Here is a 25,111-nt window from a genome sequence, read left to right on the forward strand (position 1 = left end):
AAACTCTTCTCCCTCCAGTTAACCCCAAATTAACTTCTCCTGGCTTCCATCTATGCTCTGGGGGACACAGATTAAGTCTAAACAATTTTTCACATACGCATCCTTCAAATAACTTGAGAAAGACAGCTGGTATTGACGACTTGCCCTGGGTCTTTCTGAAGACTTTCCTGAGACCAGGGCGCATTTTCAGCATATCCCTGAAAGCACACTGCCCAGCCTCCTTCCATCCTTGTTTCCTGGTGATCTCCAGCCAGCTTTGACCTCAGACTGCCATGGGACACCGGCTGCTGCCCCTGTCTCACTCAAGGAGTCTCACCCTGGCCTTGCCCCCTAGCTCCGTGTGCTTTACAACTAGGTCTTGGCCTCCCACTCCACTTTGGGCAAACTCTGATCCATCTCTTGGTCTCAGCTTTGCTGCTCTGCCCAGTGCTGAGGGCTTGACATGAACATGCTCCATGACGAGGCCAAAAAAATGAGAGAGCCCCAAATTCATGCCACTTAATGGAAAGCAGCTGGTTATTTAACTTTAGGCCTAATAATGCTTGCATCTAGAATGTTCAAGGGGTATTAAATATCTTTTCTAACATTTCATTTGAGGAAATAGAAGTCCAAAGAGATAAAATGAGTCACTCAGGGTAACACAGCTAAGTAGATGAATGCGAAATCTAATCTAAAAGAAAGCAAGACTACATTATGCCTCTGTTCTATTTTGGGGTTAATTTTCCATAGTTTGTATATATGTACATTCATTCTTTCTTTGACTTAACAGAAATTCACTAAGCACCTACTATGTGCTTTGTAAATATTCTCAGTAAAATTTGAGGTAATCTTCCCATTGGGATCTACGCCTTGGTGTGTGTGCTAGCGCAACGTGTGTGAGTGAATTAATTCTTGGATGCATGCACACATTCATTCGATAAGAATAACTGAGCACTCTTAAAACCATGCCACATACCGCTGCAAGTCAAAAACAGTCACAGTCCAGTATTCAGAGCATTCTCTCTCTAGTAGAGACAATTCTCAAGTGTGTGTTAATGTGATAAAGCCAATTACTGGGGACCCAAAGCCAGGTGCCTAGCGGAGATTGGCAGAAGCCATGGTGGTAATAGTAATTGGGGGACGGGGGAGTCGGGGAGATGGAGCTGCTGGTCCCAGTGGATTGAAACAGCTTCTGAGCTGAATCTTGAAGGTTGATAGGAATTGATCAGCCAGAACAGCATGCCCAGAGGTGAGCGTGTGCAAAGACAGGGAGGCAGGAGAGAGCCTGACATGGCTGGAGCCAGCAGTTGATGCAGGTGATGTGGGGAGAGGCCACCAGGTGAGTAAGGTCATGGAAGCCATTCTGCATCATGCTAAGGAGTTTGATTTTATCCAAAAGACAATGAGGATTCAGTGAAAAAATTTAAAGTCTGAAATACAAGAGGGGGAAGGAGTTGTTCTCACGTACATGTCTCATCCAGTCAGGGAACGGCGCCCCCTCTGGTAAGACAGACGACAAGCAGGCCACAGCGGTAGGAGTTTGCAGCAGGGTCGGACACGTGCTTGGCTGGGCGTGCATGGGCACGTGGACGCACATGTGTGCGCACTTACATGTGTGAGCAGTTAAATCGGAACATCTGGCGGGAGAGGGGAATGCGTGGGTGAGGAGGAGGCAGATCCCAACAAGCAGGGGGCTGATTAAAGTGGGCTAAGCCCTGTCACGTGTGGTCTAGAGCCATTTTCACTTGGACTGTATAGTCAGATAATTGATAAAGAAGATGACGTCGGAAGCCTAAAATAACAGTTTCCTGCCTTATTGGAGGAAAATGTTGATACAGGAAAATTTGAGCCTTTTTGGAATTGCAGGATTCTGACATTATCAGCCTGTTCCCAGGAAAGACAGATCACGTTTCTTAACAAGGTAATTTTTCTGAAAATCAGGAGCACCTGACCACCAGTATTATTACTACTTAGAATGACCCCAACTAGGAACCTTCTGCTAAAGCCAAGACCAACAAAGGCACCAGGATTTTCACAAAATTTACAAGGCCCTGGAAGCCACAAACAAGTAACAGGTTTGGAGCTGCACTAGGAAAGGTCCTTGATTATAAAGGTTTGGGATGAAAACATTTCTCCACGTTGCATTAACGCTAAACTTAGGCCAACAAAAACAAGGTTTGTTGTATCAATTATCATCTTCCCCGCCCTCCAAATTGGCCCTGAACATGAGCTACCGTGAGCTAGGAAAAAAACATTCAAAGGGATGAACAGAGGCCAATGTTCAGCCCCGTCTCTGAATTTCTGAGCCATGACTGTTTTAAATTAGATTCTCAATGCTGCTTCTATGAAACTCTTGGCTTAGCTCTGCAATGGAAAAACTATTTTTGTGCTCTGAGCCACAGATATTTATACAGAGGCACATCCATAATTCCAATTACGTTTTGTTTTCATGATGCTCTTTTTCTCTACTTAAGAACAATCATAGCTATCATCATTATTATTAATTCTGATAAGACACTTGCAAAAAGCAACGTGCTCTGGGCCAAATACAGACTCCACAGGGCCCAGATAAGTGATTGTTATAAAACAGGTAGATTTGAGGTCTTGCATAATTCTCAAGGAATACCTTCAGTTCTTCTATCTCCTCTGGCCACCTCTTGTTTGTTGGTTCCCTGCCCTCACCTATTCCTCAAACATTCAGGGCCTTCATGATCCTTCCTGGGAAAACCTAGTCACAGAGGTGGCTCTATCTAATATTTACACCTTACATACTCCCTCTGGGGTCTTTGTGTTTAAAATGTTACCTTTAATAATGAGATGAAGGGTTTTCATCTCCTTTAAGGACAGAGCACCAAGAAATTAAGCAAAGAGATATTTCTGGTTAAGAGGCACATGGTTCTCAAATAACATCATAGTTATTCTAGAGAAAGGTCAAGCAACAGGATGGGGGTGGCTATTAAGGGATGGTAAAGAAATAGGCTATTAAGAGGTGGTATAGAAGCAAAATAAAGATGGTAGTCCAAAAGCTTTAAGGAAATTCACCCAAGAGAAATATAAATTGATTACCAAGAAAACATAAGATATTAGGAGGTGTAACCATGGCCTCTCCCCAGAAATCTCTCTGATTAGACCTTCTGAGTCACAGTCCTGGTTTGAAAGAATCAGAGAAGGGGAGGGGAGATGATGGGAGAAAACAAACATTTGTGAGCATTAACAAATGCCAAGCACTTGGCTCACATTATTTCCAGTTATCTCAATCTTCAGAACAACTTTTGTTTTAACTGATTTATAGAGAATAGAACTTAGCCTCAGAGAAGTTAAGTAATTTGCCCAAGACCACACATCTAGTTAGTGGCAAAGCTTGGATTCAAACCCAGATCTGCCTGACTCCAAAGTCCATTTCTTTTCCACTGTCACTTAAGGCTGATATGAGGGCCAGAGAAGGCCAAGGACTATTGCCGATTTGGTTTCCTTAAAAGAACGGGGTTTTTTGAGAGGGTATGGGGAAGTATCTCTGTATAAACTTCTTCTAACATTTTAAATAGGCTCCACTGATACTGATCAACATTCCCAGAAATGGTGTCAACTACAAATAAATAATCAATTGCTTAATGTAAACCTCTGTGCACTGCTAGGGACACAAGTAAATATGCATGCCCAGCAGAGAGAATATTACTTCATATACCAAGGAGAAAAGAAATCTTTTCACAAGAGTTTTTTCTTTTCAACATAGATGTGAGTTAGGATGCTAGTTGGGCATGAAAAGGTTTTAATCTACTATAGAGACTCTACAGGACAGCACTTGGGAAATAGAGCAGTATATTGGAGGAATTCAGATCTCTTATGGACTGAGAACATGTGGCCAGATAAGAATGTGACACCACACCAAGGGTGCAGGGTCCCCGTGTGATGGTGGTGTTGACAGTAGTACTCAGGCCTCTTCTCTGCTGCATTGTCTCAGTAGCAGCAGATTTCACATTCAGGAGCCAATGTATATACATGGAGTCAGACGCACTACTGTTGCACCATGAGCTCAACCAAGGACCAATGTGTATGTATTTACTTAATTGTATTCTATTTTACATATAACAAAATAAAATAGACTTTAAAATTAGTAAAGACCTCAGTCAACATGATGAATTGGGTTGGAATTACCCCTCCCAATCTAAGCACTTCAAAACACTGAACAAAAATATAACAACAAAAAATATCATCTAAAACCTAGATAAAATAGAAAAGGCTCCAGGTACGAGAAATGAAGAGGGAAGTCAAAGTTAGGTCAGTGAGTGGGAGCTGAAGCCAAGGGCCTGATGGAGAAATCCAGAACAGTTAGAGGCCTAAATAGTGGGGGGCTGGCACATCAATGATAATGCAGGCAGTGAGGGGCGTCCAGGTGATGACCACCTACACCAGGAGCTGTTAGTGAAGCACCTGCATAAAGCTGGAGGTCATAAAGAGCTGCTTCATAAATGACACAGGTCTACAGGAACATCATTTACCAACCTACAACAACAGCAAGAAAGCTTGTTATCTACTTGGGCAAAGAGTAGAAAATGAGTGACCTCTAAAAATTTGAAATCCAGGCTTGCACTACATGCAAGAACAAGGTTTAAATGCCTACGTCCACGTAGGCAAGGAAATTAGCTAAGAAATTAACAAAAAGGCCAGTTTGTAGTGGGTAAAACCCACAAGAGTACCAGTAGAAGTAAACGTAAAACAGTTTCATGAGGATGTGCTAACAATCTGAGGTCTATAGGTTTTCTATGGAAAACAACTCCTGATGGATATGTAAAATCAAAGAGGAAACAAATCATCATTTAAAAAAGTCAAAAGTGGAGATAACAAATAATTGAAAAGTATGTTGAAAATATTGAAAGAGATACAAAAAGGATTAGAAATCATAAGATAAAGGGATCATATAAAAAAAGGCAGATATGAAGTACCAAATAGAAATTCTAGAAATAAAAAAGACATTAAATTTAAAAAATAAACCAATGAATGAGTTGAACAGTAGATTAAATACAGGTGAAGAAAAATTAATAAATTGGAAGATAAAACTGAAAAAAATCACCCATAATACAGTTAAGATAAAGAAATATGAAGAGAACTCTCTTAAGACATGGAAGATATAGAAGATAAAACGAGAAAGTTCAACATTTGCCCAATGAGTGTTCCAAATGGAGAGACTATATAGAGTGTGCGGGACTGACTATGAAGACAGGGGCTTTTGTCTCTTACGTTCATTCCTATATCTCTAGCACCCAGAAGTATTCCTGACACATAGTCAATGCTGAACAATTATTTTAAAATAAATTTGTAGAGAAAACAACTGAGAAACCTTTAGATATAAAAAGAGACATGAATCTTCAGATTACATGAGTACACTGAGATCCAAGTAGGATATATAAAAACAGACTATACATGGACACAGTTATATAATGACAAAGGCAGAATATGAAAGAAAATATCTAGAAAATCTCCAAGAGAAAAAAATAAATTACCTAAAAAAGAATGACAGACCAAAAAGAGATTTCTCCTAAGGAACAATGGAGGCCAAATAACAGTGGAAAACTATCTGATAAAATGCTGAGGGAAAATATCTACTTAGAAGTCTTTAACTTGCTAACTTATCTTCCAAGAGTAACACGAAATACAGACATTTTCAAAATGAAACAAAACATACCCACAAGACTGAGAGTATTATAACTCCAGATCTTTACTGGAAAAATGATCAGTATAAAGAAAATGAACACAGAGACAAGAAGCAATGTTGAGACAAGAAATTGGAAAAGCTAAATAAATTTTAACTGAAAAAAAATAAAGAAAAGTAGAAATACCAACAGTAATGACTAGGTAGTGGGGAGGAGGTTGGAGAACTGTATACATGTTGAACTAAACCACTAGACCACAATAACCAGGGAGATGGGAGGAAGGGAAGATTAGATTTAAAGCCATCTAAGGCCATTGCATTGTTTAGAGGAAAATAGAGAAAAACTGATTAGCTTAGCTAAATGAAATGTACATGCTAAAAATTTGAAGATAATTATTAAAGAATACAAACAGAATTTATGTCTTTTAAAACAGTTGACAGAAAAAAGTAAGAATATACAAAATCTGTTCAATTCAAAGGAAAATAGGAAAAGAGGGAAAAGAGGGAAAAACAAAAAAATGGTAAAAAGGAAATAAAAATGAGCATGGCAGAAATAGGTCATATATATATATTTTTATAGATATATAATTACAAAGAATGTAAAAGCTGAAACAACAAATTTTCAGGTTACAAAAAAATCAATTTATATATAAATGATGTTTCTAAGATACACATTTAAAGCCACCATACCCGGCTAATTTTTACTATTTTTAGTAGAGACAGGGTCTCACTCTTGCTGAGGCTGGTCTCGAAATCCCAACCAAAGCGATCCTCCCCCCTCAGCCTCCCTGAGTGCTAGGATTACAAGCCTGAGCCACCATATCTGGCCTCCTAGAAAGTCCTTAATTTAATAAAGAATATCTACTGAAACCTTAAGGAAACTTCATGCTTAATGGACAAACTTCAAGAGTACTTATTAACGACAGTAAGAAGACTTGGTACCAACATTATCAAAAGGAAAAAATAAAGTAAGAAGACAAGGGTGCCCTCCATCATGGTTGCCATTGAACATTGTCCTGGAGAGCCTACCCGATGCAATAACACAAGAAAAAAGATACAGGAATCATAAGGAAAGAATGGAAGAGAAAAGGCAAATTATTGTTGTTTTGTGATTGTCTACATAGAAAATCCAAGAACATCTACATACACACTATTGGAACTAATAAAAGAAGCCAGCTGGGATGCTGAGTAAAAGAACAAAATTAAAAAATCAAGAATGTTTCTATGGACCAGCAAATAAATTAGAAAATATAATCAAAGGTTATTTATTAATAAAATATGAACAAAATCTATAGAAAGTAAATACAGCAACAGTTGTATAAGACATGTACAGGGAAATCACCAGTCATCATTCACCTGAATAAAAGGAGAAGATGGGAAGATCCAACATTGTAAAGAGGTCAGTATTAACTGAATGCATTTTTGAAAAGAATCTCAACAAGATTTTGCATGTGTGTGCAACTAGAAAAACTAATATTTATATCAACTAGTAATATTCAAGAAGGCCAAGAACTTCTCAGATAATATAAAAGTAATCATAATAGCAATTATTGTGTACTTCTTTATATAGTAGGCACCATTCTAACATTTTTCATGTATTATCTCTTCATAATATCCTTGCAGTGGATACTGTTATTACTTGTACTTCATAGATGAGGAGACTGAGAGAAGTTGGGTAACTTGTCCAAGGTTACACAGCTAGGTGATCACAAATGCTCATTGACTGCTAGGTAGGATAAAATTTTCCACATCCTCACCTAGATATACCTGTACAACATTTTAGAGAAAATCCTGAAAGCTACCAGAGAGAAGACAGATTATTTTATAATGAAGTGACAATTCGTTGTCATCAGACCTCTTAGTAGTGGCAATATATGCAAGAAGACAATGGTGCAATATCTTTTGAGTACCAAGAGAAAATAATTTTGAGTCCTGAATTCTACAATCAGCCCAATTCTCATGTGTAAGAGCAAAAGAAAGACATTTTCAGAAATACAAATACTTTATAATTTACTCAAGACCCTTTATGAAAGAGCTTCTAAATTTACATTGACATGAAGAAAAATGAACACAGGGCCAGGAACGGAGTATAATCCTAGCTAGCACTCTGGGAGACTGAGACAGGAGGATCACTTGAGGTCAGGAGTTAGAGACCAGCCTGAGCAAGAGCGAGGACCCCCCCTCTACTAAAAATAGAAAAATTACCCAGGCAACGTGGTGCACACCTGTAGTCCCAGCTGGGACTGAGGTAGGAGGATCACTTGAACCCAAGAGTTTGAGGTTGTAGTGAGCTACGATGCCACCACTGCACTCTACCTAGGGCGACAGAGCAACTCTGTCTAAAAAGAAAAAAAAGAAAAGAAAAGAAAGAGAAAAATGAACCTAGAATAAGTGGTATTAGAAGTAGCAGCCCCCAAAATGCACTGAATAAATAAGACGATATAAAATAGGCAAGGAAATTGGGAGCCAAGGAAAAGTATAAATAGGAAATGTAAGGTGTATGTTATTAGTTGTGCAAAAGAGAGACCATAAAATCTTATACATTTGCTAGAAGTGGGCCACTAAATTGTCTCTGAGCTATCTTTGGCCAAATGAGAAATGAAAAACATCACTTAAAGGGTTCACAGCATCCGTAAGACGTAACAGACAAGTTGCTCACAAGGACTATTCCTGCCACTGAGACCAGAAAGAAATTTCTCATAAAGGCTAATGGATACAAGATCTGGGACACTGGTCTGAGTGTGCTAATTTGGGAAAGAGATCCTTGACCCTTATCTTACAACTTTTTTCAACAAAGAGAAGATTATCACTTAGAATCATCATCCTTCCAGAAATTTCTTCCTTAAGGAATAGAAGAGACAAAGCCTTGTTATTTGGTTATCAGGTGCTTTAAGAAAGCTGATTCTTCCGGGGATCTTTAGGTATATTCCACAAAGAGGATGGGTGGGGTGACCTCCTCTGGGACCTGGTTGCTTGTGAAGGCACATGGTGTTACCGGCACATGTGGGCATTTGTTCCCAGAGCTACCCCAGAACCACTCACACTGAATATTTCCATTTCCACTAAATCAGTCAAACTTGCCAATACATGAGATCACCCACATAGCCAAACTGTAAAAAAAATAGTTTATTATTGTGTTTTCACAGTAAAAAACATCCAGAAACAATGAGCTTTTCTTTTTCTCTTTCTTGTTCCATGGTACATCCTCAGCCTACCCTGACATTCCGTGTGACACGCAGGCAAATGGGGGCTTGGGTGCTTTCCCCAGGTCTTTCCACCCATCGCACTCACCTGATGCTGCAAAGAACAACGACAGCCCATAACTGGCAGAGCTATGAAGACATAATTGGCCTGATTTACTTTCAAAACCTTGCCTTGTACTGGGACTGCTCCAGAATCCCCTGGGTTTCCTGGAACTCCAGGCTGGCTGGGGAAGCATCCATGGAATTCTGGATTGTTCTTGTGGATAGGGCTGGCTCCCAAGGGAAGGGTGAGCTACCTCTCACTAAGTCTGGAGCAATTCTCAAGGACTTCTACAGAGAAGTGACAGTGGGAGATGAGAGAGAAGGGAGGCAGAGGCATTTTCCAATTAATCAAAATATTAGTTCTTATTAAAGCATGAAATATTTTCTCTTTCCTTTTCTACTTTTTCCTTATAATTAAAATAATAATACATGTGCAGGGCGATGGTAGACAGCAGCGATTGAGATGCATAGATTTTAGCCACTGACCTGAAATCAAGACTTGATTCTAGTACTTAGTGGCTGTGTGGCTTTGGGCAAGTTACCCCTCTGATTCTAGTTTCTGAATCTCCATCATAAAAATAAGTAGTACTTACTTCGAAGTGTTTTAAAATAAAATACCATATGTAAATACTTAGTTCTCAATAAATGTTAGCTATTATTACTGTAAAAAGTTGAGAAATACAGGCAAGCACAAAGAAAATAAAAAACACCTATAATCCCACCATCCATTTCGATGCATATAATTCCAATGTTTTCTGGATGTATTTTCAAAGAGTGAAATTACAGTGTTTTCTATTTTATAACTTGCTTTTTAAATTTAACTCCATACCCCAAGACTGTCCTATGTAATTCAGCATTCTTGGACCATATGATTTTTAAAGGCCACATGGTATCCTCCTTTGGGTTATTTTACTTCTTAACCACCCCAACCCTCCTCCCTTTCCACCAGTCCCACATTTCATATATTTCTAACTCATTTGACCTGTCCAGATGATAACTGGCTGCTTTCTATTGGCTGTTTGGGGGATGCAGGCTCCATCTCCATCCAGACCACCTTCTTAGATCAAGGACTCCTTGTGGCCTTCCTTACATCCCCACCAGCCTACCTTGGGGCTGCTGAGCAAACCCTTGGGACAGGTGGCAAGATTAACAGTTTATAAAGATTCCATGAGGTGCTGCAAAAGCTAAACAAGGCAGAAAGGCAGTTTTTCTCCAAACAATATAAGGTTGACTTCCAGCATATTAAATACACTATTAAAATTGCTCAGGAAGAGGAAGAGACTAAAGATTTTTATCTGAGCACAGTACATTGTTTTTCTAAGTAACAGGGCCAAACAAGTTCAAAACTTAAGGGCTTTCTTTTTGGATGGAAGTCACAACACTTCCTTATCAATGATGTTTTAAGATTACAGTAAAACCTTACTGATTCATACTAATGGGGAACTGTTAAACTGAAGCCACAGAGAGAAGTGAATTACATCCTTTTAAAAATAAACTTTTATTTCCAATGAAATTCATTTTAAAAAAATCTTTATTTCCAAATAGCTTGACCTGTTTTGATGGACTGTTCAGAATTTGATCTACTACACTTGTTACAACCACATTTATTGTTTGTATGGAAACGGGAGTGGCTAAAGTTCTTGAGAAGTGTGTTCTCCTTAAAAACAGTAAAAGTTCCACACCCCCCTGAAACCCTGCTCACACAGCTTACTCCTTGGTAAAGCTTTTCCTTCCCAGGTCATGTGGAAGTAAACCCGGGCTCAGGCTGCTCCCCCTGCTCTGGTTTTGAGTGAGTGGGCAGAGGTTTGCAATATCAACCCAGATAATCCCTAAAAAAAATCTCCAGACTCCAGACTTGATCTGTCCAGACCCATCTGAGAATTAATAAACTCCCTCCAGCACCCAGAGAACCAAGCCCGTCATGGAAACACTGATTCAACCATAATAAGACCTGACATAAAAACCACACAAATGAACCAAACATTTCTTCCACCCAATCAAGAGTGTAGCTGAAGCAATAGCCTCGGGATGAAAATAAATGGAGCTGTTTTCTCTTTGTGGTCCAGCTCATTTTAGCCTCTGTTTTCACAACTCCCTGTTATGAGAGAGAAAGTGGGAGTGGGGGAGTTGGGAGGAAGACGGAGAGCTAGCAGGAGGGAGGAGAAATGCAGAGGGGATGCCAGGCTGGGAATGCCAACAAACGCTGGGGGTCATGTCAGGCAAATTAAAACTTCTAGCCTGGAGGAGGCTGTAATAGTCTGTTTGGGGTAGTCTGACAGCAAGCTACACCGAACTTCTGTCTCCCACTAAAACAGTCGAGTGTGGATTGAAGTCTTTCCTCGCCAAAGATCAGGTTCTGCACAGTATTTTTAGCAAGCATTCTTTTTCTCCCTCTCCTTTTATAAAAATCATCTTTTTTTCCCGTTTCTGTCTTTCAGAATTAGAAAGGATAACTGCATCACGTATCGTTATTATTGGAAGAAAGCACAGTTACAGAGCTTAAAATAAAAAAATGCCAAACCAATAGAAATAGTAAAATCCTGAAGAGGAATATATTTTAATTTTCCCTCGCATCCACAAGGTTCAGTTTGTGGGGACAAGGGACCCAACACTAAATTCCAGTGAATGTCATTCCTGCAGGAAATATCTGGGCAAGTGTGGCGGCCCCTGCGGCTGTGGCCCCTCGGCCTGACTTCTCGCCTTCCAGGGCAGGAGGGGACACGGGGCTGCAGACCTCGGCTGCCTGAGGGGACCCGGGGGGACACGCGTCTCTCAGGGAGGAGGGAGGGAGAGGAGGTAGCAGCGCGAATAGCAGGATCCAGAAAGAAAGAAAGTCCGGGGTGGGGGTGATCCAGAGCCCCCGAGGGAGGATGAGGGACCGAGGCTGGTGACCCAGGTCCGAAAGGTCGGGGCACCGCGCGCGGGTTTGTGCGAGCTCCCGGGGCCCGCTCGTGGAACCGAGTCTGGATTCTTTGCTGAGTTTTCTTTCTCTTTAGAGTCGGACCCAGGTCACAGCAGCAGCCTCAGAGCAGAGGTGAGGAGAGGGAGCCCGGGCGGGGCCCACCCCCTGCGGGCCCGGAGCACCTCTGGGGGCAGCAAGCGCGGGTGTGGGGGAGATGGGGGCGTCCGGCGGGCCCAGGTGATGCCCGAGTCCCGGGCCGCCCGCGCTCCTGGCCGGGAAGCTTTCCCGGAGAACTGGGGGAGGCCCCGCCCTGGAGAGGGGGTTCCCCATGCCTCCCCGTCTCTGTCCCCTGGGGCTGGTCACTCACGGGCAGCGCGGCTGGGGCTCCGAATCTGGCTGCCGCCATCCACACCGGGAGGAGGAGGAGGAGGGGGAGGAGGCGAAGTGGGAGGAGAGGGAGGAGAAGGGGGAGAAGGGGGAGAAGGGGGAGGAGAAGGGCGAGGAGGAGGAGGGCCGGGTCCCAACCGGAGGGGAGGGGCAGGGAGGGGGCGGCCACGCAGTGACTCCTCCCGTTCCAGCGCCGCCCCCCACCCCGGGGCCTCCCTTCTCTCCTCCTCCCTTCTTTCCCACCACGAGTCCCCCGAAGTTCTTCTGGTGTCCGATTCTCCATTCTCTTCCCTCTGGCGCATCTTCTGTCCCCAAGTCTTCAGCCCCCCAAGAGAAGGAAGAAGCTCCCTCCTGCAAAAGGTGGGGCCGGGGTGAGTATATGAGTTACTCCCTTGGAGCAGACGGCTTGGACCCTTGGCAGGTCTTAAGCCACCTGGCGTCCCTGGCACCTTGTCCTCACCTCTGGGTGGGGGTGATGGAGGGACTTCGTGATGGTGCTTTCCAAGTTGATTTAGTGAGTTTGTTTTTCCTCTTGTGATTAGAACTAAAGAATTATTTTTGATGCCTCTATTGAGTACCTCTTCTTTTCCCTTCAGAAGGGACCAGCCCTCTTTGCAGGGTAAGATGAAAGGTAAAGGTGAAACCCCATATTTAGGGATGCTTCTTGTGCGCCACCTGCAGAGTGCGAAGAGAGGAAGAAGCGGAGTTGACTTGTCCTCCTAGCAGAGGTTATAGAGAGAGGAAGAAGCGGAGTTGACTTGTCCTCCTAGCAGAGGTTATAGGGCCGCCTGTAGTCCCTAATCCAGTGTGGACAAGTCACTTTCATCTCAGCCTCCTCAGTGGGGCCTCACCAGGAGCCAGTCAGAATAAAAGGAGAAGGTGTCTCCCCACCCCCACCCTTTTTACCCTGGAGGGACACCAAAACCCTGGATGAGAGATTTGAGCTGGGTTTGAACAAGCTCAGAGGGGAGATAAGAGGGCATTCCACGCCTGGGGAATGGTGCTTTGGAGGCTGGCAAGATTGGAAAGCTCGTTGGGGGAAGTGGGAAATGTTTGGATGGGAAGGTGGAGCTAAGCATGAAGCAGAAAATAGGAAATCCATGAAAGTTTTTAAACCAAGGACTATTTTGATCCCAGTGGTGTCATATTCACTTTTGTGTTCCCAGAGCCTGGCATATAGTAGACACCCAGTAAGTCCTTGTGGATTCAAAATGGCAATTGAGAAATATTGGTTAAACAGTCTGCAAGATGGACTGCCTGGGAAGAGAGGGATTGCACCCAAGGAGAGGAGCTGGGAGGCCCTGGTGAGCATCTCTTCTTGAAGCTTGAAGTGCTATGCCTGATGGGGGAAAGGCAATGAGGGAATTCGGATTGAACACGTTCTTTCATTTGCATAGCAGTATGATTCGCTTAAATGCTCTTGCTGGTGTAGTCAGTTTTTTACCTTGGGCTCCCTGTTGGAATGGAACAGATATTCAGTACCCTATTCAACCACCAGTTCAACCACCAGCAGTGTTAAGAACACGCCCAGAGGGATTTCAGGAAGGAGACTGACCTTCAGAGAGGGGAGGTGAGTGCTTGAAGTCACACAGCTGGGACCTATTTAGGATACTTTGGTTCTCAGAAAAAATTTTTAATTGTGTTTATGCTTAAGACATCCTACACAAACAGAAAAAGTCACCAGGTCCTCGTCATCTCCCTATTTCCCAGCTACCTTCCTAGTGTTGGCCTAGGGTTGATGAGGGGCTAGTGAGAGCCTAGGGAATAGAACTCAACTGACTGGTAACTTTTCAAAGATTCTTCTGTGGAACCAGGCCTTACCCGGCCCCTAAGGTAGCCTTCTGGTAAAAAGCTGAGAGAAGGGAGCAAGAAGGACAAAGGAAGTGGGAAGTGGAGGAAGGGAAGAAAAAGAGAGGTGGCAACTCTTTGTTGTCCCTGTGCTTTGACCCCAGCCATTTTGGGGTTCTCAAATTGAATCCCCAGATTGAACCTCTTGTGTCCTGTGTCCAGCCCACTCTTCGCCAGTAGGCCTTCCAAAGAGGCCAGCCCATCTCAGAAAATGCCACAGCTAACTGGAGATAGGACTCATAGAGGAAATAACACATTTGACAAACAGTAATTATCATTGATTTAAATAGAGTTCAGAGTGCACCTTTTAAATTCTGTCATCTTTGAAATAAGCAGTATATATTAGTAGCTAGCCAACCTGGAGAAAGAAATCTCTTTTGGAAACTTTGACATTTCTGCAAAACAAATAGGCCCATAATTTTCTAAGGACTAACTATAGTTGATTGAAAACCATTTTGTCTTTTGCAAAGGACAAGCCCTGCCCTTCTGTGTGACTCAGTGTTGCCCCCAACGATTGCCACTTTCATGAATGCAGATTTATTTCTCATAACTCCACCACATATTTTCAAAGGACCCTTTCTGGCAGTGTTCCTTTGTATCAAAATCTGGTGGTAAACAGCTTAGCCTGGCTTCAATAGCTAAGCCATCACAGCCGTTCATCACAGCTGTGACCTCATTTTACTCCAGTTCCTGTTCTTTTTGTTGCTCTACAATAAGTAGACCCTACAACTATGTCATTCTCCTTTTTATTAACAGATTTCCCTTTTCTGGCAGCCTTTTCATGGAAACATTTAGAACTTCCACACTGTTTAATAAGATGTCTCCAAAGTGTTTAGATGTGACCTAAGTAGATTAACTTGGAATTCCTCAAAACTCATGTCAGCTGAAGCTGTCAGGATCCATTAATATAAATTCAAGGGGAGGGACAGGCCGAGTCCTAAATGCTTGACAAGAACATTCCTCTCTAAAAACTTTGATTAGTAAATCTCTATTTACTATTATATTACAACACTCATTCAAAATAAAGTAAGGGCTTTTTGGAAAATCATATTCAAAAAATATTACCCAGTGCATGGCTTCAACAATAGTTAAAATGAAACAGGAAAAATAAAAAATCACCATTTAAGGTCCAGGATGCATTCTGCCCTGATGTTTGATGAACACACTGTTGCTAAATGACTTTTTCTGTAAGAAAACCCAAATACTCTTTGGATGGAAATTTCCAGAGATAAATAAAAAGCCCACTTCTTTACTGAGAATGCCAGTTGAAATGAATGATATTTAGGGACATGATCACTTAATCAGTTCAAAATAGCCCAAGATTGGCTGTCTTTTGTCCTGAAGATGGGACACTTTTAGGTGTGGCTTCAGCCATACTGACCATTGCTACAGTTGGCCAGTCTCTTGGCCTGATCCCTAAAATGTATCCAACTAGCATTTATTGAACACCATGTACGAGACTTTCTGCTAGGCACTGTGGGGAGTAAGTATAAGGCATGGTTCAGGGAGATGGTATGCGTGAAAATAACTACATGAAATGTGTTGACAGTTGAACACAACAGAAGAGGTATCCTAAAGAAATACAAGAAAGCTGAAGAAAGGGAGAATATTTTTCAGCATCTGAGCAAGATGTATGTGAATGACACTTTGTTAAACTGAATTGCTATTTCTATTCTTGGGTCTACAGGATGTCACCACTAGCTATTCAGCTACTCTCTAATGTTCAGAGCAGTGGAGTTGAGTTCGCATAATTAAAGCCCACGGTAAAACAAACACAAGGGTTCTAAACGGAGAGAGACCTTCTGAGGCCCCCACACCTGCAAACAAGACAACAGCCTCCAGCATGTTTCCACCTACCACTCAATTCTTCTAATCCTCTCCTTATGAAAAAGGTTATTCTAATGCTCTCTAACCTTTTTTTCCCAAAGGTTTGGAAGAGCTATAATGGGTTTGCCTGCTTGAATACTTTGATTGCCAGTTAATTTCCTTATTTGGAGCTAATTACTAAACTGCTTTAAAGTTTAAGACAAAGAGGCAACCACTTACTGACAAACTTTCCACTTACCACCACGGCGTATGAGGACATGGCTCTTAGCTGAGAACAGAAGCTTCCTCTTCTATCGTAAAACTATTCCCTTGTCAGTATGGCTCTGCCACATGTTTTCTTAGCCATCATCAACCAACTATGTTGCTATCGTCATATGTTAAAGTTATAGAGGAGTTTGAAGCCTTTTAAGACCTGGGAGCAACCTCCAAGGTCAATGCTCAATAAAACAAAACTATAAACTGCACATTTTTTCTCTCTGAGGATTTTTACTTTAATTCATAGTCATTTGGAGGGAGCTTTTCGGTCCAACTTTTTTGGTGGCTTTCTTAGCTAATTGGGTCCTCCTTTTAATTATGTTTTTTTTACAATACTTTGCTTAGAAATTGTGTAGCTGAGTTTTTGTTTTGCTTTAATGGGTAATGAACTTGAAAAGTGGTCATGTTGTTAAAAAGTATCTATTGAACTGATAGAGTTTTTTACCAAAAGCAATGGAGGAAACCAATTTTATCAGCTTTGCAGAGTGAGCAGTATTGCATGTACCAACTTAATGCCAGGAGGGTGCTGACAAATGATGTAACAGGATACAAGCTATTTATCAGTTTCTCAAGCAGTGCCTGGAGGCTCTTGTTCCACCCAGGATTGCTGGGTTTGCTGTGCAACACGATGTCAATGGCATCCCAGACATCCCCGGCACTGTACAGCCAGGTAACTTACCCCCGCTTCCTACTAAAGAATCTTTTTTTCCTCATTTGGAATTTCTTATAATCCCAGTTGTGATTAAAAACGTATTTTAAGGCCAGGCAAGATGGCTCATGCCTGCAATCCTAGCGCTTTGGGAGGCAGAGGCAGGAGGATCGCTTGAGGCCAGGAGTTCAAGACCAGCCTGAGCAACAATAAGACCCCATCTCTACTAAAAATAGAAAAAATTAGCCAGGCGTGGTGGCACGTGCCTGTAGTCTCAGGTACTTGGGAGGCTGAGGCAGGAGGATCGCTTGAGCCCAGGAGTTTGAGGTTGCACTGAGCTATGATGATGCCACTGTACTCTAACCAGGGCGACAGAGAAATTGTTTCAAAAACAAACAAATAAACAAAAACCAAAAAACCTCCATATTTTATATATGCATGAAATAAGAGCAGGAATAAACGAAAATGTTAACAGCCAAATCTCTACAAAGAGAGATGTGTACTCTTGATACTCTTTTTCATTTTCCAAATTTTCAACAATGGGCATGAGATATGTAATCAGGAAAAAAGCAGGAAATGTCATTTCAATAAGTTCTGAAAACTCCATCTTCTCCAGAAAGCAATGCACCATTATTAAAGCCCTTTTTTTTGGCTTTCACTCCGATGTGTACTCCAATCCTTACTCTGTGCCCAGACTGAGAATTTCCTCTCATTTTTCTCTCCATGCCACAAGAGGCCTAGACAAGAGAGAGAATTCTTTTGATAGGTGGGCTGCAAAGGCAATTAGAGGGCTAGGGCAGTCACTGGAAGGGCTCATGGAGTTGAGAGAGGGTTGTTTAAGGGTGAGAGACACTTGATGCCCAGGATGTTGAGGAAGGGAGATCCCAAGACAACAGCAGTGCCGCCAGCTCAGAGAACAACCAGGACAGTCTGGAGCTGGTCGGAGGGCTCTGGGAGAGACTTCCTGAGGAAGATGAACTTGGTTGAACACCCAAACTGAATTTGACCACACTGAGAGGAGAGCTATATACCTGGGAGAGAATCTAGGAACAAATTAGTGATAAATACCATAGAAAACACAGTAACTTTTTGTTTAAAAAAAAAGATAGTTATTAACTCTGGGGAAAACAAGAGGTTTATAGGAAAGGAAAAGGCGTCATAGTACCTTATATGACTCAGCTTATCACTAGCATTTGAATAGTCATAATGAAGCATACACTGAATATTGAACTACTCCAAATGTTGACGTAACTAGTTTGAAGAGAAAGTATATATGTGTGAGTGGTGGGCAGTGGGCGGTGGGGGTGGGTAGGGGGCAGCGGATAAACCAGGCAAATCTTCATCTTCCACTGCAAAGTCAATTAATAATGCCTAACGGGAAAAGCAAAAGCAGAGTGTCACTTGGAAATACAGATACCAAGACAGTGAGTGAAAATGGATTTTCTCTGGGGAGTGTGATACAGGGGAAGGATCAGGAGACTGGTTTTTTATTTTGCCTTGTTTTGTTTTTTCTTAGTAATAAGTGTTTTAGAAAAGCCTGACTCACGCTAAGTTCATAGCTTTGATTCAAATATAGAATATTTAGTTAAAAAAATTGCCTCTGTGTATTATCTCTTGCTTACTGCCCAGTCTGAGATAATCCCAGGGCAGGATGCACAACAAATGACAATTTGTGACTACGATTTGTGGGCTCGCTTCTCTGCCTCACTAACAGGCCGTAAGCCCTGGAGGGCAGCGGCACATCTGCCGTGTGCACGGCCACTGCTCTGCTCTGCGCTGAGCACGCAGCAGGCCTCGGCCACACTCGCTGAATGAGTGGGGGCAGGGGTGAGACAGACGCCCCATCTTTGCAAAAGTATGTAACTCAAGTATTGAGACGACTCAATATCTGGGCATTGCCTTAGAATATGCCAGGAAAAAAGAAGCGTGGAAAAAGATAAAACAAGATTGGCAAAACGTTCATAATGAGTGACGGAGACATAGGGCTTGCACTAGTCTACTTTTGGGTATGTCAGAAAATTCCTATAATAAAATAATAACAAAGTTTGTACAGAAAGAGGAATAGAAGGAAGGGACAGCATCGTGGCATAAATATATAAAATCCAGAGTCTGGTGGTTAGAAACGTTTGTGTAACATAGAATATATAAATAAAAATAAAGGATCAGAGGAGGAAAAAATCACATCAAAGGCAAAATGTGCCAGGGCCTTTAAATCAGCACAAGCAGCTATTAATAACTAAAAGCTGATTGAAAGAAGGGGTAACAGGTATTTAATGAAGATGTGCCAAGGGGAAGTTGAATGAAATACTGGAGTTACTGAGAAATTTAATATTTTATCTTCCAAATATATAGTATCTTAAGGAGTTGAAAGCCCCAATTTAAAAGTCTCACAATATAGTAGTGACTATCCAGGCTTACGAGTCAGACTAGCCTGGATCTGAGTCCTGGCTTCAACATGTACTGTGTGACCATGGACAAGTTGTTTAGCCCCTCTACGCCTAGTTTTCTACCTGTAAAATGGAGATTGTAATAGTACGTATGAGATACAGTTGTTGGGAAGTTTAAATGAAATAATACCTGCCAAGTCTTACCTACACCTGACTCAGGTGTAGTTGGTTAATAAACAGCGGTTACCTTGGGAAGTGACTCTGCCAAGAGAGCCAAAGATCTTAGCAGTTAAGTCAAAAAGGCACAATTTTGCCAGGGATTCAACTGCACCCTCTACAGCCCTGTCCCTGAGCCCTAGGAAACCTCCTAGGAGGACTGACCTCTACAGAATGGCCAAGCAGTCCACAGCACGGACTATGGGTCTATGGGGCCAGACGCCATGCAAGGCAATATTGGTGGCAGCTCACAGCCAAGGGGGATACAGGTCTTAGCCACAAAAGCAGAGAGGGAAACAATCCCAAGATGTGCATTGTATCTAAGAGGAAAATAGGCCCATTGCTCAGGAGAAGTGAAACTTTTCCTGACCCAGAGGTCTGAGTTTTTATAAAAGTAGACGGTGAGCACACTGGGTGCACGGAAGAGAATGAGGAGAAAGTGAGCCCAAGCCAGCTGGACAAGTGTCACAGGCACATACTACTACTAGATCTCACCCTGCAGACAGTGAGGAGCAATTCTGAAGGCTTTCCATCAACAAAATGGCCAGAAGAGATGTTTTAGAAGGATGACCTGGCAGAAGGGGTGGGAGGACTAGAGTACAGGAAGATGAATTGTCCAGACGATGGTAGCCAGGGCTCAATTTAAAGTACTGAGTAAGGAGAGGTTAGAAGCGAGACACACTGCAAAGGCAAGAAGAATCAATAAGACAATAACCAATGAGATGTGTGAGGCAGGGAGGGATCAAAGGTGACTCCCAGGTCTCTGGCTTACCTTACCACTAGGTGGAAGCTAGTTGCTTCTCCCGCAGTCCTTCCTCTCAGTAAAGTTTGTTCAGGCCAAAGCCCCTGGCTTCATCTTTGACTCCCCCCTCTCTCTCACACATCACATCCTGTCCAATGAACATTCATTCAACAAATATTCACGGATGCCACACAGTGTGCTAGGCACGAGGAACACAGCACAGAAAAAACACCTGCCTCAAGGCGCTGTATCTTCTAGAGGTAGAAACAGGTAATAAACAAGAAAAACATATCATAGGTTAGATTATGTTAGTATTAAGGAGTAAAATATAGTAGAGAAGACTAATAGAAGTGTAGGGGAAAAGAGTTAAAATTTTAGATAAATCTGTGAGTGAACTGTATTCCGTCTTCAAAATAAATCTAGGAACAGATTTCACGCAACTTCCACTGCCAACACCACTGTCCCAGCCACCATGATCTCTCAGTAGCCTCCTGTTATTGCAACAGTTTAACTGCTCTCTCTCCTTCCATCCTTCTTCCCCTGTAATGTACTCCCAGCAGCACAGCCAACAATTCTAAGTCAGAAGATATCACTCCTTTGTCCCTAACCCTCCAAAGGCTTCCCATTAACACTCTTAAGAGTCAAGGCCAAAGCCTCCCCAACCTACAGGACACAGTTATCTGGCCACTGTCACCTTCTGCTCTCATCGCCCTGTGTGAGCTCCTTCCCCGCTCCACCAGCACTGGCCTTGCTGTTCCTGCACTCGGGGCATACTCCCACCGTGGGACCTTAGCGTTTGCTATTCTTGCTTTCTGAAGCGCTCCTTCCTAGATTTCCACACGGCTCGTGCGCTCGTCTTCTTCAGGTCTTTCCTCAAATGTCACATCTTTGTCAGTCCTTTCTGGTCTTCCTACCTAAAGAGCAATGTCCCATCAGGTCCTTGTCCCCCTTCCTGGCTTTATTCTTTCTCCCCAGAATTTAAAACCTTATAACACGTTACACACTTTACTTCTCTTGTTATTATTTTCTTTCCCCATGCTAAGATAACTCAATGAGGGCACTTGTCTATTTTTTTATATCCTAGCACTTAGGATCGTGACCAGTACATAACAGGTACTCAATAAATATTTGTTGAATGAATGAATATAAAGCAAGAAACAGGTCTGGTGAGACGGCAAGAAGAAAAGGGAGAAATTGGGTGAGGGAATTTAACACTGAATGAGCCTCTTAAATTGTGAGCTGCCTGTGGGACATCCTGGTAGAGAATTCACAGGGCAGCAGAACTCTGGGTGTAGCTCAGAAGAGGTCGAAGCTGAAAAGACTGGAAATATATCAGTACAGACCGGCTGAGAGAAGGCAGGAGAGAACCTCGGGGAACTCGAACATTTAAAGGAAAGATGAAGAGGAGCCAGAGAAAAGAATGAGAAGGAATTTTCACAGGGAGAGAGAACAAGAATATAAGAGAAAGAAGTGTTGGAAAAACCAAGGGAAGAAAAGACCTCAAAAGAGAAAGTGAGGAAGAGTGTTCCATATTATATAAAACTGAGGCAAAAGCACAAATGAAAAGAAGCTACTGGACTTGGAAATTAGGTCGCCCCTGGCAACGCTCAAAACAACTTCAATAGAACGGTGGGCAAAGGAGCTTGATTACCCCAGGTTAAAGAGCAAATGGGTCATGGTGAAGACGGGAAGACAATAATTATAGACTGATCAGTCTTCCACAAAGTCTAGCAGTAAAAGAGAAAGCATATGGACAAAGGGAGAAGGAGAAAGAGAAATAATAAAAGTTGCAATAACAATAATATTACCAGTAACATGTATTACTAAAATAACCTTTATACCAGGTATTCTTCTAGGCAATTTACAACATTAATTCATCTAATCCTTACAAAAATCCCAGGAGGTAGATATTATCAATATCCCCATTTTACAGATAAGGAAACTGAAGCACAGAAATGCTAACTCATTTATAAGGACTCAGAGAGTTTGGCTTCAGAGTCTGAACTTTTTAAAGGATGGGGTAAGTTCAGTCTGTTTGGCAGCTGAGGGAGAGGAGACAGCAGCATGAAAAATTGAAGATCTAAAAGTGAAAAAAACAAGCACTAGAAAAGAATGGCATTAAGACATCAGAAAGAGGTTAGCTTTAAGGGCAGCAGGGACACCTCTGCCTCTGAAGCAGGGGAGAGCTGTAAGGATGGGTAGATACATAAACAAGTGTGGCGGCTGAGAAGTACTTACTGCTGAGAGGCTGTGATTTTGATGGTGTAGACCCTGAGAACGATGGGCACAGGGCTTAAGGAGAGAAGCAGAGTAGCCAATGGACTAAAAACGCCAAAGGACTGTCCCAGAACAATGAAAGTTTGGCAGGGGCTTGAAACCCGAAGTGCATGACGGAGCTAATCAGCATGGTTGTTTGATGTTTCCCTCACAGTGTCTGGGGGCCTAGGCACAGTTACAGTGAAAACAGCTGGTTCGGTTGATAGAGAACTGGCAATGGGCAAGGCACAGGAAAGAGAGGGTAAGGGGGTAGGACCTGAAGGGCCGAGAAGAATGGCACTCAACTGACTAACGCAGGGACTCCCAAGTCAGGATCCAAAGACTCTCGCTGCCGTGAGGACTGGGCATAACAACCAGAGCCTGTCTCTGAGGCAGGCTGCTGAGGACTTAGGGCAGAGGCCCAGGAGCTGGCCCTTGTGCCACGCAGGGAGGGAAGCTGGTGATGGGCTCTCAGGTGAATAGAATAAAACGTTTTGGAGGGTGACTGGCAACGGCCTAGAGAGTAGCCTCAAGGGAGACGGCGCTACAGGCAGGGAGGTGGGGAGGAAAGGGGTTCAGGAACCCTTCAGCTAATCTGGGGACTTGGACATAGGGGTAAAATGGGCCTGTGCAAGCAACTCAGAAAGGAGCCATGTATTTAGGGCCTCGGGAGTAGGGGGTGAGGAGTGCTGGGAGAGACACCCCTGAGATGGACACTGAAATGATAAAATGTTTACGAGAGAAACCAAGGAGAGCCTTAAGGGGCTCAGAATCCTTGCTTGAAGTGCGGTGTAAGTGGCTTTCGAGGCCAAAACTCAAGAGCCTTACTAAAGGATTAACCATACAATTATTCCAATTTGGGAAATTAGATTATATCTAAGTCAATTGGGATTTGATATATTTTGTAAAGCCTACTTTAATAGGCTTCAGTTTCCTTTATCAAATTTTCATAGAGAGACTGAAAGTTTGATGTAAGTACGAATTTATTGACATGAATTTCCTTTAGCTATTACTCTAACACAGAGAGAGTACCTAAGAGCTGAAGACAATGATCATAAACCCACAAGATCTGAAGTTTGCAAGATTTGCTCCCTCCCCCTCAAAGAGAGAAAGAGACAGAAAGAGAAAGAGAGCTAGAGACAGAAAGAGAGACAGAGAGAGAATATGAACAAATCTTTAAAAAAGAATCTGGAGACTGTTTTCAATTATTAAGAAGTAATGACAGTTTCACAATTTAAGCATTTTTTCCAGAAACATATATCTATTCCATAGATACCAAACTGATTACCATATAATTGAATTTGAAAATATACAAAATATTTGTTGTTCTTACATACTGAAATTAAAACCTAATTTTAAAAAGTGCACAGTAAAAACAGCATAAGGAAACCTACAATATCCATGGTATGTGTATTGTTTTCCATTGTACTGCCAACATCAAATTCTGTATTTGCCTTATTGGTTACAAATATATTTTAAATGTCTCAAGGCCATTTATAACACTGACTAGTTTACTGGGTCCAACAACATTTCGGCTTCCTGGACTGGACGTGGAGTCTCGGCCTTGCAGCTCTGTGCAGCAGAAGCAGCTCTGGAAAGAACAGTCGCCAACCAGCTATTTGAAAACTATCGACTCTTGTTCTTTTTAGAATTTCCCTGTACAAAGAAAAATACCAACAATAAGAACACAAAATTCCAACAAAAAAAAAACGAACTCACATAGTTTATAAACCAAGCTGTCTGAAAGCCATATTTCACTGTGGAACACTTCAGCTTCCAAAAGGGAGGCTAGCTGATAACTACCACATTGTTAACTTTTATTCAGTAATCACTAAGCAATTTGTTATGTTTCACTCTCTACTTCTATGGACCCTAGCCTTCTAGGGGCTGAAGGTAGGTGATAAAGAAAAGAAAGCTATTATCTTTGATTTATCAAAACCTCAAACATTCATTTTGTTCTAAAGACAAGGGAGTAAGATTTCATGAACCTGAATAAAAAAACGGTTAGCTTAAACATGTTTGTTGTTTAAATAAACACCTTTTAAAGGTCTTAATAGGTAATAATTTTGAATACATGGCAATTTAACACCCAATGGCACCAATCATCTGTCAAAAGTAAGCTTAAATATGAGCAGAGAACAAGTTAGAAGGAAGATGCCTTAACTTATTCCCAATTCCTCAAATATAGAGATTTGGACTTTACAGTTTTGTCTAACTTTTCTTCTTTCTGGAGAGGCTCACTACTTAGGAATACCTTCTATTAATAATTAAACTCCTATATTTGGCCAGGTATGGTGGCTCATGCCTGTAATCCCAAGGTGGGAGGCCAAGGCGGGAGGATCACTTGAGACCAAGAGTTCAAGACCAACCTGGACAACACAGTGAGACCCCTGTCTCTACAAAAAATTAGCCAGGTATAGTGACATGTGTCTGTAGTCCCAGCTACTCTGGAAGCTGAGGCAGAACGATCATTCATGCCTAGGAGTTTGACGTTGCAGTGAGCTATGATCACACAATCGCACTCTAGCCTGGGTGACAGAACAAAACCCTGTCTCTAAAAAAAAAAAAAAAAAAAAGAAAGAAATGAAATCAAATAAATTCCTATATTTAACTTTTAGGTATAAATCCATTTTCTTCATGTAAGTAAAAAATGCTTGCAGAATACAAACACTAAGAGCAAAATAATATCAAGCAAATGGTTTAGGATGTTTACTTGGTATCCAATGGAGACAATGTCACCTTAGCCATAAGATGATGCTATAGCAATC

At 42.0% G+C, this 25,111-nt stretch overlaps 2 protein-coding genes across 2 annotated transcripts in view; both read right to left on the minus strand.

Annotated features, from left to right (window-relative positions):
• Positions 1-12,178, minus strand: part of STON1 (stonin 1) — a 47,396-nt gene extending 35,218 nt beyond the window's left edge. Inside the window, exon 1 of the mRNA XM_012638872.1 lies at positions 12,144-12,178. The gene's annotated coding sequence lies outside the window, so the exon portion shown is untranslated. The remainder of the gene's footprint in view (positions 1-12,143) is intronic.
• Positions 12,179-23,691: 11,513 nt separating this feature from the next.
• PPP1R21 (protein phosphatase 1, regulatory subunit 21) overlaps positions 23,692-25,111 on the minus strand; it is a 68,018-nt gene continuing 66,598 nt past the window's right edge. Inside the window, exon 20 of the mRNA XM_012638854.1 lies at positions 23,692-23,999. Coding sequence (XP_012494308.1) covers positions 23,970-23,999 — 30 coding nt within the window. The 3' untranslated portion in view covers positions 23,692-23,969. The remainder of the gene's footprint in view (positions 24,000-25,111) is intronic.

Source organism: Propithecus coquereli, unplaced genomic scaffold (assembly GCF_000956105.1).
Source record: "Propithecus coquereli isolate 6110/MARCELLA unplaced genomic scaffold, Pcoq_1.0 Scaffold136, whole genome shotgun sequence".
Taxonomy (NCBI): Eukaryota; Metazoa; Chordata; class Mammalia; order Primates; family Indriidae; genus Propithecus; species Propithecus coquereli.